Source organism: Phascolarctos cinereus, unplaced genomic scaffold, assembly GCF_003287225.1.
Source record: "Phascolarctos cinereus isolate Bilbo 61053 unplaced genomic scaffold, phaCin_HiC Scaffold_4;HRSCAF=312, whole genome shotgun sequence".
Lineage (NCBI taxonomy): Eukaryota > Metazoa > Chordata > Mammalia > Diprotodontia > Phascolarctidae > Phascolarctos > Phascolarctos cinereus.
In genome coordinates this window covers 587,185,804-587,199,262 of record NW_027555847.1, presented here as the reverse complement: position 1 = coordinate 587,199,262, position 13,459 = coordinate 587,185,804, and the positions used below count along the sequence as shown (strand labels likewise).

Here is a 13,459-nt window from a genome sequence, read left to right as displayed (position 1 = left end):
TTCAGATTCTGAAGGAGAGAACAAAAATTATTAACAGGGGTTGAAATTCAAGATATATAAGGAGATGGTCGGAAAGTAAGGAACTGCCCTCAATGAGTTTAAGATTTCAGGCCCAGACAAACTATATCCCCCAGGGCTAAAAGAATGGGTAAAGTGGATCTTTGAACCACTATCAGTAGGACTGGAAATAAGCAGAAGAGGCTGGAATTGTCAGATTCCAGATCATTGATTAACTTCAATTCCAAGCAAAATTATAGACTGTGTAATAAAAGGAATGATTTGTAAGAATTCATAAAGTGAAGCCCCAGCATGTATTCTTCAAAAGCAGATTAACTTTATGCCAGAGATGAATTTCATTTCCTTTTTTTGACAGGGTTACTAGGTTGGCAGATTAGGGAAATGTGATAGATATGGAATGCCTGGATTCAGCAAAGCATCTGGCAAAATCTGTCCTGATAGTCTTATGGAAAAGATGGAGATATATGGGTTAGATAGCATTAAAGAAAGGGACATTCAGAACTATCTGAATGACAAGCAAAGTATAGTGATTAATGGATCTATGTCAACCTGAAGAAAAGTCTCTAGTGAAGTGCCCCAGAGGTCTATCCTTGGCCTTCTGCTCAACATTTTGACAAAGGCATTGATGAAGGCATTTAAAACAGGCATTTAAAACACATTTAAAACAAACGTGTGGAGTGGGGCAAGCAGATTTTAGAATGAAAAGGGGATCTGAGTAGAAGACAGATAGATGTTATGGGGCAGAGGTATCAAACCTGTGGCCCATGCTGGCAAGTCCAAAACTCCCAAACATGGCCTGAATCAAATTAAAATGTGACTGGGAAATGTTTGATGCCCCCCCAAAAAAAATACAATACAATATAGATAATGTTAATTTGTGGTATTCAAAGTCAGTATGTGGGTGGCAAGGATCCATTTCTCTTTCAGTAGATAGTTTGGGGCCTGAAGTGAGGAAGACTTGAGTTTGAATGTTGCTTAGGACCCTTACTAGCTTCAACCTTGAGCCAATCACTTAATTTTTATCAGTCACAATTTCCACATCTGCAAAATGGGGATAATAATATTATCCTTCATTCACCTCCAGACTCCTGACTCTGCTGCCTTTCTCTGTTCCCTAGTCACTCAACACCAAATTCTTTGATCCAGTGACAAAGATCCATGAACAGGGCACTCCATCTCTCAGCTCTGGCCATTTTCTCCGGTTGTCCCCCTTGCCTGGAATGCCCTCCCTCCTCCAGTCTGACTACTGCCTTCCCTGGTTTCCTATAAGTCACAGTTAAAATCCCCTCTTTTACAGGAAGCCTTTCTGAACCCCTCTTAATTCTAGTGCCTTCCCTATGTTTCCTGTATATAGCTTGTTTATATATAATTGCTTGTTTTCTCCCCCATTCGATTGTGAGCTCCTCAGGACAGAGAGTGTCTTTTGCCTCTTTTTGTATCCTCAATGCTTAGCACAGTGCTGGCTACATAGTAGGTGCTTAATAAATCTCATTGACTGATTTCCCTCACCCCTTCCCTGTCTTTCAGCTTCCTAGGCTAGGTTAGGTCATCTTTTATAGTCTGATTACAGGCAGCATAAGAGGAGAAAAGCTCTCTCTTTCCCTCAGGATTACCAGAAACAGATACTGCTTACCTGCTCTACAGATCAATTGCCAGGGCCTCCTGATTATAAAAACAATGATAATCAAGTTGAAGGTCAGAATCTGGATCCAAAAGATTTCACCATACTAGAACAAGGAGCTGCATCTAAGATAGAACAGAACAGATAACTATAAAGCCCTATACTGTTTTTAAAAATCAACTGTGTAAGTTCAGAACGAAAGAATAACTAGACAGTCAATCAATAAGCCTTTTATTAAGTGCCTAGTATGTACCAGGCACTGTGCTAAGCCCCTGGGGTTACAAAGAAAAGCAAAAGACAGTTTCTGACCCCAAGGATTTCACAATTAATAGGGAAGACAAGAAGCAAACGAATATGTGTGAAGAAGTTATATACAGGATAAATAGGGAATAATAAATAGAGAGTCAGATTGACCCGGAGTCTAGTATTCAGTTCTAGGTACCACTCTTTAGTCAAGAAGCTGAAAAACTCAAGTGCATTGGGAGGAGGAGAACAAGAATAGTGAGAGATCTGGAAATCAAGACAATGAGGAAATTAAGCCTCAAGAAGAAGAGATAGAGTGTGTATGGAAGATAACAGCCAACTTCAAGAATCATCATGTGGAAGAGGATTAGGCCTGTGCTTAGCAGCCACAATGTTTATAGAAAGACAGATTTTCACTTGATATAAGGGAAAACTTTCTAAACAATGAGCACTGTCCAAGGTTGTCTCAGAGGATACTGCATTTCCCCTCACTGGGAGTCTTCAAGCAGAAACTGGATGACCACTTACTGGGAATATCACAGGGACTGTCTTTTCAGATTTGAGTTGTACTGGAGGACCCCTCTGATGTCTTAATTCTAACGTTCTGTGCTTGAACTGTAGAAATCCCTTGAGATTGGGGGGGTGGGGGAGGGAGACAGAGAATTTCCATTTGAAGAGGGGACACAATAAACCAAAGAAATCAGTTTCTACAGATGGCATTACAAAACCAGCAGTAAGAGGTAGCAAAGAAAATGTGGGACAACAAAAGCCTTTCAAGCCACTACACCACCTAACTTTACCTACACTTAGAATTAGGCATTAGGTTGATCCAGTCCCTTATATATAAATAGTATGTATGTATATATATGTATATATGTGTGTGTGTGTGTGTATATATATATATATGTATATATATATATACATATATATATATATATATATTAGGGTTCAAGGAACTCCTATCACTATCAAAAACATTTATTAAGTATATATTTTCACTGTTGCCGCCCTGGGAAAGTTAAGCAGAACCAAGAATGAAATAAGGATGGCTTTAATCAATCCACAAGCATTTATTAACCACTTACCTTTGAGAATACAAAGACAATAACAAAATAGCTCCTGCCTTCAAAGAGTTTACGTTCTGATGAGGAAGGTAACATGGACACACATATAGATATATTCATGTACATATATGTCCCCTCTCTCTTGTATGTAGATAGATACACACACATACACACACATATACTTATATATATGTGAATATTATGTGTGTATATACACACACATGTCCGAGAGAGAGGACACACATAGACATCTATAAAGATAAAAGATATATAGAGAAGATATGGGGGTAGTGGTATATGACATATACAAATCAAATACATGCTGACACTTCAACAAAGTACCCAATTCCACCAACATTTACTAAGTGTTTACTGTAAGAAAAAGTGTCCTTGGAGTTGAGAATACAAAAACAAAAACAAAATACTCTTGGCCTTCAGGGAGGTTTACAGTCTCCTGATCACAGAAAGTGATCAGAGATAGAGGAAAGCTAGAATTTTATTAGCTTACCAAAATCATTTAATATGATTATTATTACAGATCTGGATCTGGAAAGGACCTCCAAAGGCCACCTAGTCCAACCCCCTGATTTTACAAATGAAAAAACTGAGGCCCAGGAAGGTTGAGTTACTGGCCTTAAGATTCCTCCTCTGTTAAAAAGCTGAGCTAGCACAACCTGAAGTTGCTGTGGGGTTTAAATGTGGTTCTCTATAGACAGCCCTCCGCAAGCTGGCTGAATGCAGGCTCTAGATATTCTGTGCTCACACTCCCTCCACAGGGCACGATGGTCACTAGGCAGTTTTCAGGCACAGCAGGCCCTTCTGCTTCCCCAATATTGAAAAGGGGGGGGGGGGGAATGCAAGTTACCTCCATTGGCTCAGGGGCTAAATAATGATGGCAATCATCACCATGCTAAAAACAGTGCCTTGCATGGCAGAGTGAGCTGTTATTTTACAAAGCTGGGGGAGTGGGGGGGGGGCTGGGGGCAGACACTTTGAGCTTGAACCGTAGGTGTCAAGTGGGGGGAGGGGTGGATGGATGTGGTGCGGGGTGGGGCCAAGAAGCGGCCGTGGGATGCAGTTGTGAGGAGGTTTCGAAGATGTGCACCAAAGGATGTGACCCAGGGAGGTAAGGCGTTCAAAGGGCAGCGGGATGAAATTCCACCCTTCATCCGGGGGAACAAAACAGGTAAAAGACCAAGGCCGGAGTGATCGGAGTTGTCCCGACCACGCCTACCTGACGGGCATCCAACCAGAGTGGGGGGCGGGTCTAACCCGAGCGAGTGGAGAGAAAAATTGTAAAGATTTGAGGGCCCTTAAATTTCGTAGTAGGAGCAACTGGGAGAAAATCTGCGGTACCAAGGAGGAGAAGTCCTCTAGAGAAAGGAGGGATCAATTACAACTTCCCCAAAAACGTTGCGCTCTGCGAGAGAAGGGTACTGTGACAACAGCGTCTTATAGGCTTGCTGCCCAAGATTCTACCACTGGTAGTCGTGGCCGAGTGGTTAAGGCGATGGACTAGAAATCCATTGGGGTCTCCCCGCGCAGGTTCGAATCCTGCCGACTACGGGAAGGAGAACGCGTTTTGTTTTTTTTTTCTTTTTCAAATGTGCCGGGTGTTCATTTTTTCTTTCCCCACCTCGCCTCCCACAGAATTACAGCAAAGGGGCGAAGTGGGGAAGAGTGGGATCCTCCAGGCAGGGGCACGAGAAGGCCTCGGAGCGTGTGCTGAGCGTGTTTCATACATTGGGCCGAAAGAGGGAGAGAAGAGTAACAGAGGCAAGCCGGAAACCAAGTGGCATCCAGGACTCCGGCCTCCTTCCACACGCAGACTGGCACGCCCAGGAGCTGTGGAGTCCAACACGGGCTCCGAGCCTCCGAAGTGCTTCTCTCGTTCGGCCGTGAGCGAACCCAGGAGGGGAAAAGGGGAGGAAGAGGAAAAGGCGCGTGCTCCAAGGCCCCCCGCCGCGCGCCCGCGCCAAGAGTAGGGAAACGGACTGGGAGGCAGGGGGCGCGCGAGAGCAGCAGACGGCGCGCTCCTCCAGGCCACGCGTTGCCCTAGGCAACCAGCCGGGACTATGGGATTACTGTAGAGTGGAGTGGGAAGGGAGCGGGAGGCTGTGGAAGGAAGGGGAAGGACCGGCCAAGATGGCGGAGGATCTGGACGAACTGTTGGATGAGGTGGAGTCTAAATTCTGCCGACCCAAATCCTTGAGTCCGGGACCCCTGGAGCGGCCGCCGCGTAGGAGCAGCGCGGTGACCTGCAGCAGGAACAGCGCCGACCGGGACACGGAGGACTACGACTATGACGAAGACTACGACGAAGACGTTGAGGACAACGATGACGACGAAGACCTCAGGTGATGGAGGAAGGGCTGGGAGGGGTTCTGGTACGGCCTGAGGCGGACCCCGAGGCCCCCAAGGAAAGCACCCTCGGGCGGCCGGGGAGGAGCCGGAGCCTGCCCCGCCCCTGGTCCTGTCTCCCGCCTTGGGGCTGTCCTCTCGCCGGTCCGCGCGCGGCCCTCGGCTCCCCAGGCCGCCCCGACTTCTGGCGTTCGGGGCCTGAAACTGACCCGGGGGAGGCGGAGGGGCCACTCCCCTCCGCACTGCCACGGCTGCCGGCGGCGTCCGAGGGGGTCCGAACGTGGTGGGGGGGATGGGTCTGCCTCCTCACCCAGGGGTGGGTGGGTGGGAGGGGTGTGGGGGTGTGTCTTGGGTCTAACTTATCAAACCAGAAGTGTATCTGATCCCTCAATTTAGGGGAGTGTGTATACGTTGATGGGTCTGACTCCTCAGTGGAGAACTGTGTATGTTGATGGGGCAGACTCCTCAACTCAGAAGTGTGTGTGCTGATGGGTCAGCCTCTTCGATCCAGAATTGTGTGTCTCACCAGGTCCAGCACGAAGGGGGTACATGTGCTTGTCCGTAAGAAGTGCTTACACCTGAAAAGCAAAAAAGACCACCTTTTTTTTCTCTTCATGTTTTAGTAAAACCTTTATTGCAAAACTGTTGGAGGCTGTGACTCTAAAGTCCTGGTTGGTCTTGGTGTTTTGGAGCTCTCCCAAAATATATAATGAGACCGGTCTCCTTCCAAATACAAGTACAGCACCAGAAGGGACCATGGATATTATCTTTTCCAGCACTGCTTGTTTTACAGATTTGGAAACAGGGCTCTAAGACGTTAAGTGATTTGCCCTAATTTGCCAGAAGTTTGAAGTGGCTAGGAGGGACAATGGATGCTATGTTGGAACCTGCAGTCAGGTCAGCTAGTATTTAGTAAGAGGCTGCTGTGTGCCAGGCACTGTGTTAAGATGCTGGGGATTCAAAGAAAGGTAAAAGACAGCCTTGGCTCTCAAGAAGCTTACATCTTACCTCAAATAGTTACTAGCTGTGTGACCCTAGGTAATTAGTAAACATTTATTAAATGCCTAGCATGGTCCAGACATTATGCTAATGAGCCATGGGGATTTAAAAAAAAAAGAAGCAAAAGACCACCCCCTACCCTCAACAACAGGCAAGCAAATATCTGCAGAGTAAGCTATATACAGGATAAATAGGAAATAATTAACAGAGAGAAGGCATTGTGCTAAGCCCTAGGGATGCAAAGGCAGAAACATGGTTCAGGTGATCTCCCAGGTACTTTTGAGCTCTGAAATTCTGTGATTCTTTTAATTATTCCTCTTTGTCCTGTATACAGAATTTGTTTGTACATATTTGTTTGCTTGTCGCCTCCCCCGCTCCCCTTACATTGTGAGCTCCTAAAGGGCAGAGACTGTCCTTTGCCTCTTTTTGTATCCCAGGGCTTAACATGGTGCCTGGAACATAGTAAGCACTCGTTCCGTTGTGTTTGACCCTTTGTGGTTCATTTGGGCTTTTCTTGCCAGACATACTGGACTGGTTTGCCATTTTCTTTTCCAGTTCATCTTACAGATGAGGAAACTGAGGCAAATAGGGGGCAGCTTGGTGGCACCGTGGATAGAGCACCAGCCCTGGAGTCAAGAGGACCTGTTCAAATCCAGCCTCAGACACATAACGCTTAACTAGCTGTGTGACTCTGGGCAAGTCACTTAACCCCAATTGCCTTTTTAAAAAAAAAAACGGTGACTTGCCCAGGATCACACAGCTAGTAAGTATTAGAGGCCAGATTTGAACTCCGGAAGAAGTCTTCTTCAGAAAGAAGACTTCCTGACCTCAGGCCCAGCACTCTATCCACTGTGCCACCTAAGTGCCCCTATTTAGTAGACACTAAATAAATGTTTATTGACTAATTCCACTTAGGTCTTACTTAGTTCTCTGACCCAGTACCCAAACCAGAATTTTAAGTAAATGATCATTTTGAGCCCTGGAAATATTCTGTTCAGCCAATACCATTTACAGGTATCCAACTCCATGACATTAAGCACCTAGGTTCAGTCCTGGCTCTGTTGGGTACTACCTCTTGTCACTTTAGGCAAGTCACTTTACCTTTGCAAGCCTGTTTTCCTCATCTATAAAATGAGGAGTTTATACTAGACAATTTCCAAAATCCCTTACAGTTTTAAATCTACAGTCCTGGTATTTTGTAGCTCTACTTAAACCAAGTGTTCAATTTAATATTTATTTAATAATAGCTAGAATTTATATAGCTCTTTAATGTTTGCATAGTTCTTTGCAAATATCCCATTTCATCTTAAGAGCATTCATGGGAGGTAGATGGTCTGTTATCCCCATTTTAGAGATGAGAAAACTGAGGCAGACAGCATTTAAGTGATTTGCCAAGAACCATAGAACTCGTAAGTCCTTGAGGACAAACTTGAACTCAGAGGTCTTCCTGACTCCAGGCCCCGTGTTCTATCCACTTTACCGCCTAACTGCCCAAATAAAATTGCCTAATCCAAGCATAGTGTAGCAAATCAGCTCTATAACTGGAGATCTATCATTCCTTCCAGCCAATTAGCATTTATTATTGTTGTATGCTATGTGCACAATTTCAAATTTTAAACACAAGAACATTATTTGGAAATTAGCAGTTTGTGGGACAGCTAGGTGGTGCAGTGGATAGAGCATCAGCCCTTGAGTCAGAAGGACCTGAGTTCAAATGTGGACTCACACTTTTGATGCTTGCTAGCTGTGTGACCCTGAACAACTCACTTAACGCCATTGCCTAGCCCCCCCCCAAAAAAAGAAAAGAAATTAGAAGTTTGTAATTGACCTCATGTTCTCTAGAATAACCTAAGTAATTAAGAATTTCTAGCTTAGATTGGCTTTTAATTTCCTCGCCTAAAAGCAATGATACAGAAGCAATGAGGACATTCAGAAAAATTAAAATGTACAAATAGTTGTTTTGTTTTTAATAAAAATTTTGACTAATGAAATTAGTCTGTAATCAAAAAGTAACTTTGTGTCTTTTGAGAGTGGTAAGATAGCAGTAGTGAATTACACTCTTTATGGAGGGTCAGTAGTAAATAGTTTCTGAAAGCTTTGTTTATATACTACTGTAAGAGTGGTCTAGAATCTAGTCTCTGGATAGCCATTTAACTTTTTCAGGGAGGTAGTGTCAGAGTTATAGGAATGGTGAGCTTAATGGCTTGTATCTGAGAAAATAAGAGAGGCAGAACTGAAACCAGAGGAATTGCAGCTATAGCCAGACAAAGGTCTTTTGTATAAGGATAGTGTATTTCATAAGGCCTACATAAGGTTATCTACACTCCTTATCTTTTATTGGAAACTAACCCAACTGATTTGTGCTGTAGTCCATCTTTTTCCATCCTTGTCCAGTAATTATATACTTTTTTACCTCTATAGCAATAGCTGAAAGCACTTTAAGATTTGCAGTGTGGTTTTTATATATATACATGTATATAAAATCTTATTTGAGCCTCACAACAACCCAGTAATGTGGAGTCAATTAAGTGGTACACTGGATCAGGAGTCAGGAAGACAGGAGCTCAAATCCAGCCTCAGGTATTAGTCATGTGACCCTGGGCAAGTCACTTGACCTCTCTGTGTCTTAGTATCCTCATCTGTAAAATGAGGATAATAATAGCACTTAACCTCTCAGGTAAGTGTAAGGGTAGGGTTTTATAAGAATAAAATGAGATAATATCTGTAATGTGCTTTGCAAACTTTAAATTGTTATATAAATGCTAGCTATTATTAACTACTAAAGAGGTAATGATTTCTCTAATAATGAAACCCTGGGGTTTTTTTTGAGGTAGCCCTACTTTTTTTTTAATTTTTTTTTTTATTTTTAGGCAATTGAGGGTAAGTGACTTGCCCAGGGTCATACAGCTAGTAAGTGTCAAGTGTTTGGTCTGAGGCTGGATTTGAACCCAGGTCCTCCTGACTTCAGGATCGGTCCTCTATTCATTGCTATTCCACTATTCAACTGCCCCCTAGCCCTACTTCTAATATTGATTTTTTGCTAATAATGATTTTTTAAAATAATATTTTATGTGACACTTTAAGATTTGTAAAACATTTTATATATTTTCTTATTTTAGTATTGCATATACCTCAAATTGCTAATATAATTTAGCAAAGAATCTTAGCTTTTCTTAAACTATACATTATAACTTTTTAAATGTTCTATTATGAATGTAGGAACAGTAATATGTGTTGAGTATATAAAATTTGCCCTGTATTCCAAGGCACATGGTATTAAAGTTCATAATGGAGAACAATTAGAAAACTTGTTAATTAATATCCTGTTTCTCTTTATACTGTGACTTTAGATTATTGAGTTGTTTAAATAGCACTTCTCTCTTCTGATACTGGTTGATTTCTATACTCTGAAGTTTTTTTTAATTTTCAGATCAACTAAAATATTACTGAAAGCTGATGATGATCTTGATGGCCTAATTAATGAAATCTTTGAAGAGCCCTGTTTTGACAAAAAGCCTGTTGTAAGTAGAGTCCCATGAATATAGTGATTTTTCCTTCTGTATTTAGAACATTGAAAAAATTTGAAGACACAAGTAACTATACACATTCAGTTGAATAAGAGCACAGCCGTTAGAATCAAAGGACCTCGATTACCTCGGCTTTGTTACATATTACCTGTGTAACCTGGGACAAGCTAATTAATCTCTATGACCCTCAATTTTTTCATATGAAAAATGAGGAATTTGGTTTATATGACTTGAAAAGTCTTTTACAATTCTCTAAACCCTTTGACCTTGAATTTAATTATAAAAAATAGCATTGTTATTTTGACTGCAAGTGACAAAAGGCATTTAGAAACTTGGTGATTTGATAGTCGTTAGGTGTTGGCAGCAGTCATTAGAAATCAGGAGTGTTTTCATTGCCAGTAATGATCTCCTAGATTATCAAAGCCCTTGAGCTAATAAAATGCAAGCTTCTTTAGGACAGGGCAGTTTCACTTTTTGTCCTTGTATCCTTAGTACCTAGCACAGTGCCTTATACATTATTGTGTACAATAGTTAGTAGGAAGTACCTAATAATAAACAATATAAATTATGGAATTGAATAAAGAGCCCTTAAAGAGCTCTCATGACAGGTGATCCCACACTACCTGAGGTGGCCCATCACAGCCAGACTCAGCCCTGACCTAGATTCTGTTGTGTATGACCTTAGTGCCTCAGTCTGACAACAATACAGAAATTACATAAGACAAGTAGATTGGTGTTGTGGTTACAGATTGGGACTGGGAGGGTAGTAGAAGAAACAGGGCTGGTGAGGAGAGAGCTGTACATAGGGGCCACAAATATTCCTGAGAAGAGGAGACATAAATTCCTAAGTGCCTGATGATACATTTCTGTATTTCAGCTCAAATGAGATACTTTTTGTAAAGTGCTTAACACAACACCTGACACAAAATGGTGCTTTATAAATGCTTATTCCTTCCTCTTTCCCTTCTCAGAGTCATGCAGCCAGCCAGCAGGGTAAGCATTAGCCCAGATGTTGGAGAAAATGTGATCCTAGGAAGGAGTGATGACCCTACCAACCATTCACATAGACCATGCTCCCCAAACAAAAAAGGGAGATTGATACACTTGTACTGGGGAAAAAATTCTTTTCACTTAAAATAGGAAGTTTACTTCTGGAAGAAGAGAAAGGAAAAAGCAAAGAGACATTTTTGTCTTCATTAAAAGTTTGGTCACACACCAGGCAAAATAAAGGCCTGTCTCTGCAGAATTAATGCAGCCATTTCTCTTTCTCTTCATCTCTTTTTGGCAGAGAGCCTGCTTCCTGGTTGCTATATGTTATACAGTATCATATGCATAGTTAACACTTAATAAATGCTAGCTAATGATGAGGATGTTATGTAACCATACAGGAACTACTGTATAGTTGTAACTGAGTATCTGTACATTTTCCCTGAATTTCTATTGGCTAAGACCACTTCATTTGATTAAAATTAGTATTACTGAAAGTAACCAGGAGTTGGCTAGTTTATTTTTGGTTTAGGTAAGTACTACTCACATACCTTACAAATGAGTCTGATTTTTTTCCTCCTCTGTTGAATTTTTCCAGAACATTTTTTTTTAAACAGCGGGTTCTTCATATTAAATCATTTAACTGAAGTATTAATAGAAGAGTTAGAAAGTAACTCTAAATCTTCACATGTTAATAATAGCAGTATATCATTTCCCTAGACCAAAAGGCAGCAGGATGATTTACAGATTCCTCAGGGAGTTCTGCTTCTTTATGTTTGCTGCCTCTCAAGAATTTAGTCATTGTTTTTATTCCAGAAACTTTAAAAAGATTACATTCAAATTTTTGTTGAAAAAATAATATTTTTCTTACAAAATAAAGCAGAACCTGAATTTTGCTGTTATATTTCTCTAAAGCTGTCCTTTCTCTTTTATTGTTTTGGGCTTTTTGAACAGAAATTAAAACCTAAATCTTCAAATCACACATCTGTCAGAACTTCCATTCAAGTGCTTGGCAAAAGGTAAGTTGAGATTTTAGTGAATTAAACACACCAGTGAGCAAAAGCTAGGAATGTGGTCTAGTCATTTTTTTGTTACCATTTAGACCACATTGACATTAAATAACAAAGCATTACTTTTCAGGAGAAGGACCAAGAGCAGTATCTTATAATAGACTGATGGCTTGTGACCCCATAGTGTAAAGGAAGTTTCCATATTGGAGATTATTGCTATTGTAAATAATCTGCCACATGAAAAAGAGTGTGAACAGTTGCTCAGAATGAATGTTCTGTTATATTCTCCAGAGTTTGCTTTTTCCCCCCTTATTATTTGGCAAACACTATTCTTCTGTGACTCATTTTAACTCCTTGAGTGTTCCAGAATGTGCAGGTTACATCCAATAAAGCAGAGCTCATGATCATGAATAAGTATCTCCTTTCCTGAAACAATCAACTTATGGAAAAGAACATTTTGATTACCAAAACATAGCCTTTTAATTGTAATTCATATTTCTCACATTTGTTAATCACATCTAGATGCAGTCCAGTATACGTTGGAGGAAGTTCTGCTCCATGTGGTATAGGAACAAATACTTCCCAGAGGTAGGAAATTTGAAATAAATGGTACTTCATCATTCATTCCAAAAGTGATATGCAGCTTTTAAAGTTTTTAGTGTCTACCATCATTTGCATGACAGTGTAATAAATGTGACAAAATAATTTTGTTTTATAATGCCTAGTGCATTTCTTAGCTAACTTCAATATACAGTAATTTTTAGCATTTCTGTTAGATAATTGGAGCTTTGATGCTAGTTTTTGTTTGTATAAGGGGTAAAAAGATTAGGATCCCAGAGGGTTAGATCATTTGGCATGATTTCTGTCTCTTAGCTTGTTTGCCTAAATGCTCTGTGGTCTCATTGTTGTGACTACCATTTCTTCTTTGAGAGTAGTTTGTATTTTTTAGTAATTGCCTTAAAAACTACTTGAAAAAATAAAGAAGTCTGAGCATTTACAAATCTCTTTCCCATACTGAATTTAAATTTTAGCAGGTAGGACATATACCTTGCCTCTTCTGTAGTTGTTACTGTTGATTTTTTTTCTGATTCAATTCAAAAGCCAAAGAATAGAGCCATAATAGTATGTAAAAGCAATGGGCATTGACAGACTTTAAACTTAGAGGATTTTAAGGTCCTGGAAAAGGTGCTGTAAGTGCAATCTCACTTAGAAACAGTATTACAATAAGGGGGTTACACATTCCTGATCAAAGGCTTACTATTCAATTTTGAAATAACTGCAAAGATCATATTTAATCAACAATAAAAATATATTTGCAAAGTATAAAGTTTTCTATGCCAGTTAATCAGAGCATTATATCAGCCAGTCACAGAAAACTGTACAAAATATGATATAGTATCATGATCTACCAACTTCTTATCTTCTTAATTCCTGCCTTATTTTTAATGCAACAAATCATTGCATCTGATGATGAAACATTTTCACCAGTCATGGAATTAGAAAGCGAGTGCCTATGGGTCAGTTGGAATGAATATCCTTGACAAGATTTTGGGCACTTAGTGGCCTTTTAAAAAAAAAAACAACATTTTTATGACCCTTTTCTCATAGCAGCCTTAGTTTTTGGAGTTT

The 13,459-nt window shown here is 40.7% G+C and overlaps 1 protein-coding gene and 1 non-coding gene across 2 annotated transcripts in view; both read left to right on the top strand.

The window, feature by feature from the left end:
• The first annotated feature begins 4,286 nt into the window (after positions 1-4,286).
• Positions 4,287-13,459, top strand: part of CFAP418 (cilia and flagella associated protein 418) — a 31,972-nt gene continuing 22,799 nt past the window's right edge. Inside the window, exons 1-4 of the mRNA XM_020968798.2 lie at positions 4,287-5,303; positions 9,737-9,827; positions 11,775-11,839; positions 12,353-12,418. Of these exons, the coding sequence (XP_020824457.1) occupies positions 5,092-5,303; positions 9,737-9,827; positions 11,775-11,839; positions 12,353-12,418 (434 nt within the window). The 5' untranslated portion in view covers positions 4,287-5,091. The remainder of the gene's footprint in view (positions 5,304-9,736; positions 9,828-11,774; positions 11,840-12,352; positions 12,419-13,459) is intronic.
• TRNAS-AGA (transfer RNA serine (anticodon AGA)) lies at positions 4,431-4,512 on the top strand. The gene has a single exon. It is a non-coding gene; the product is annotated as a tRNA-Ser (tRNA).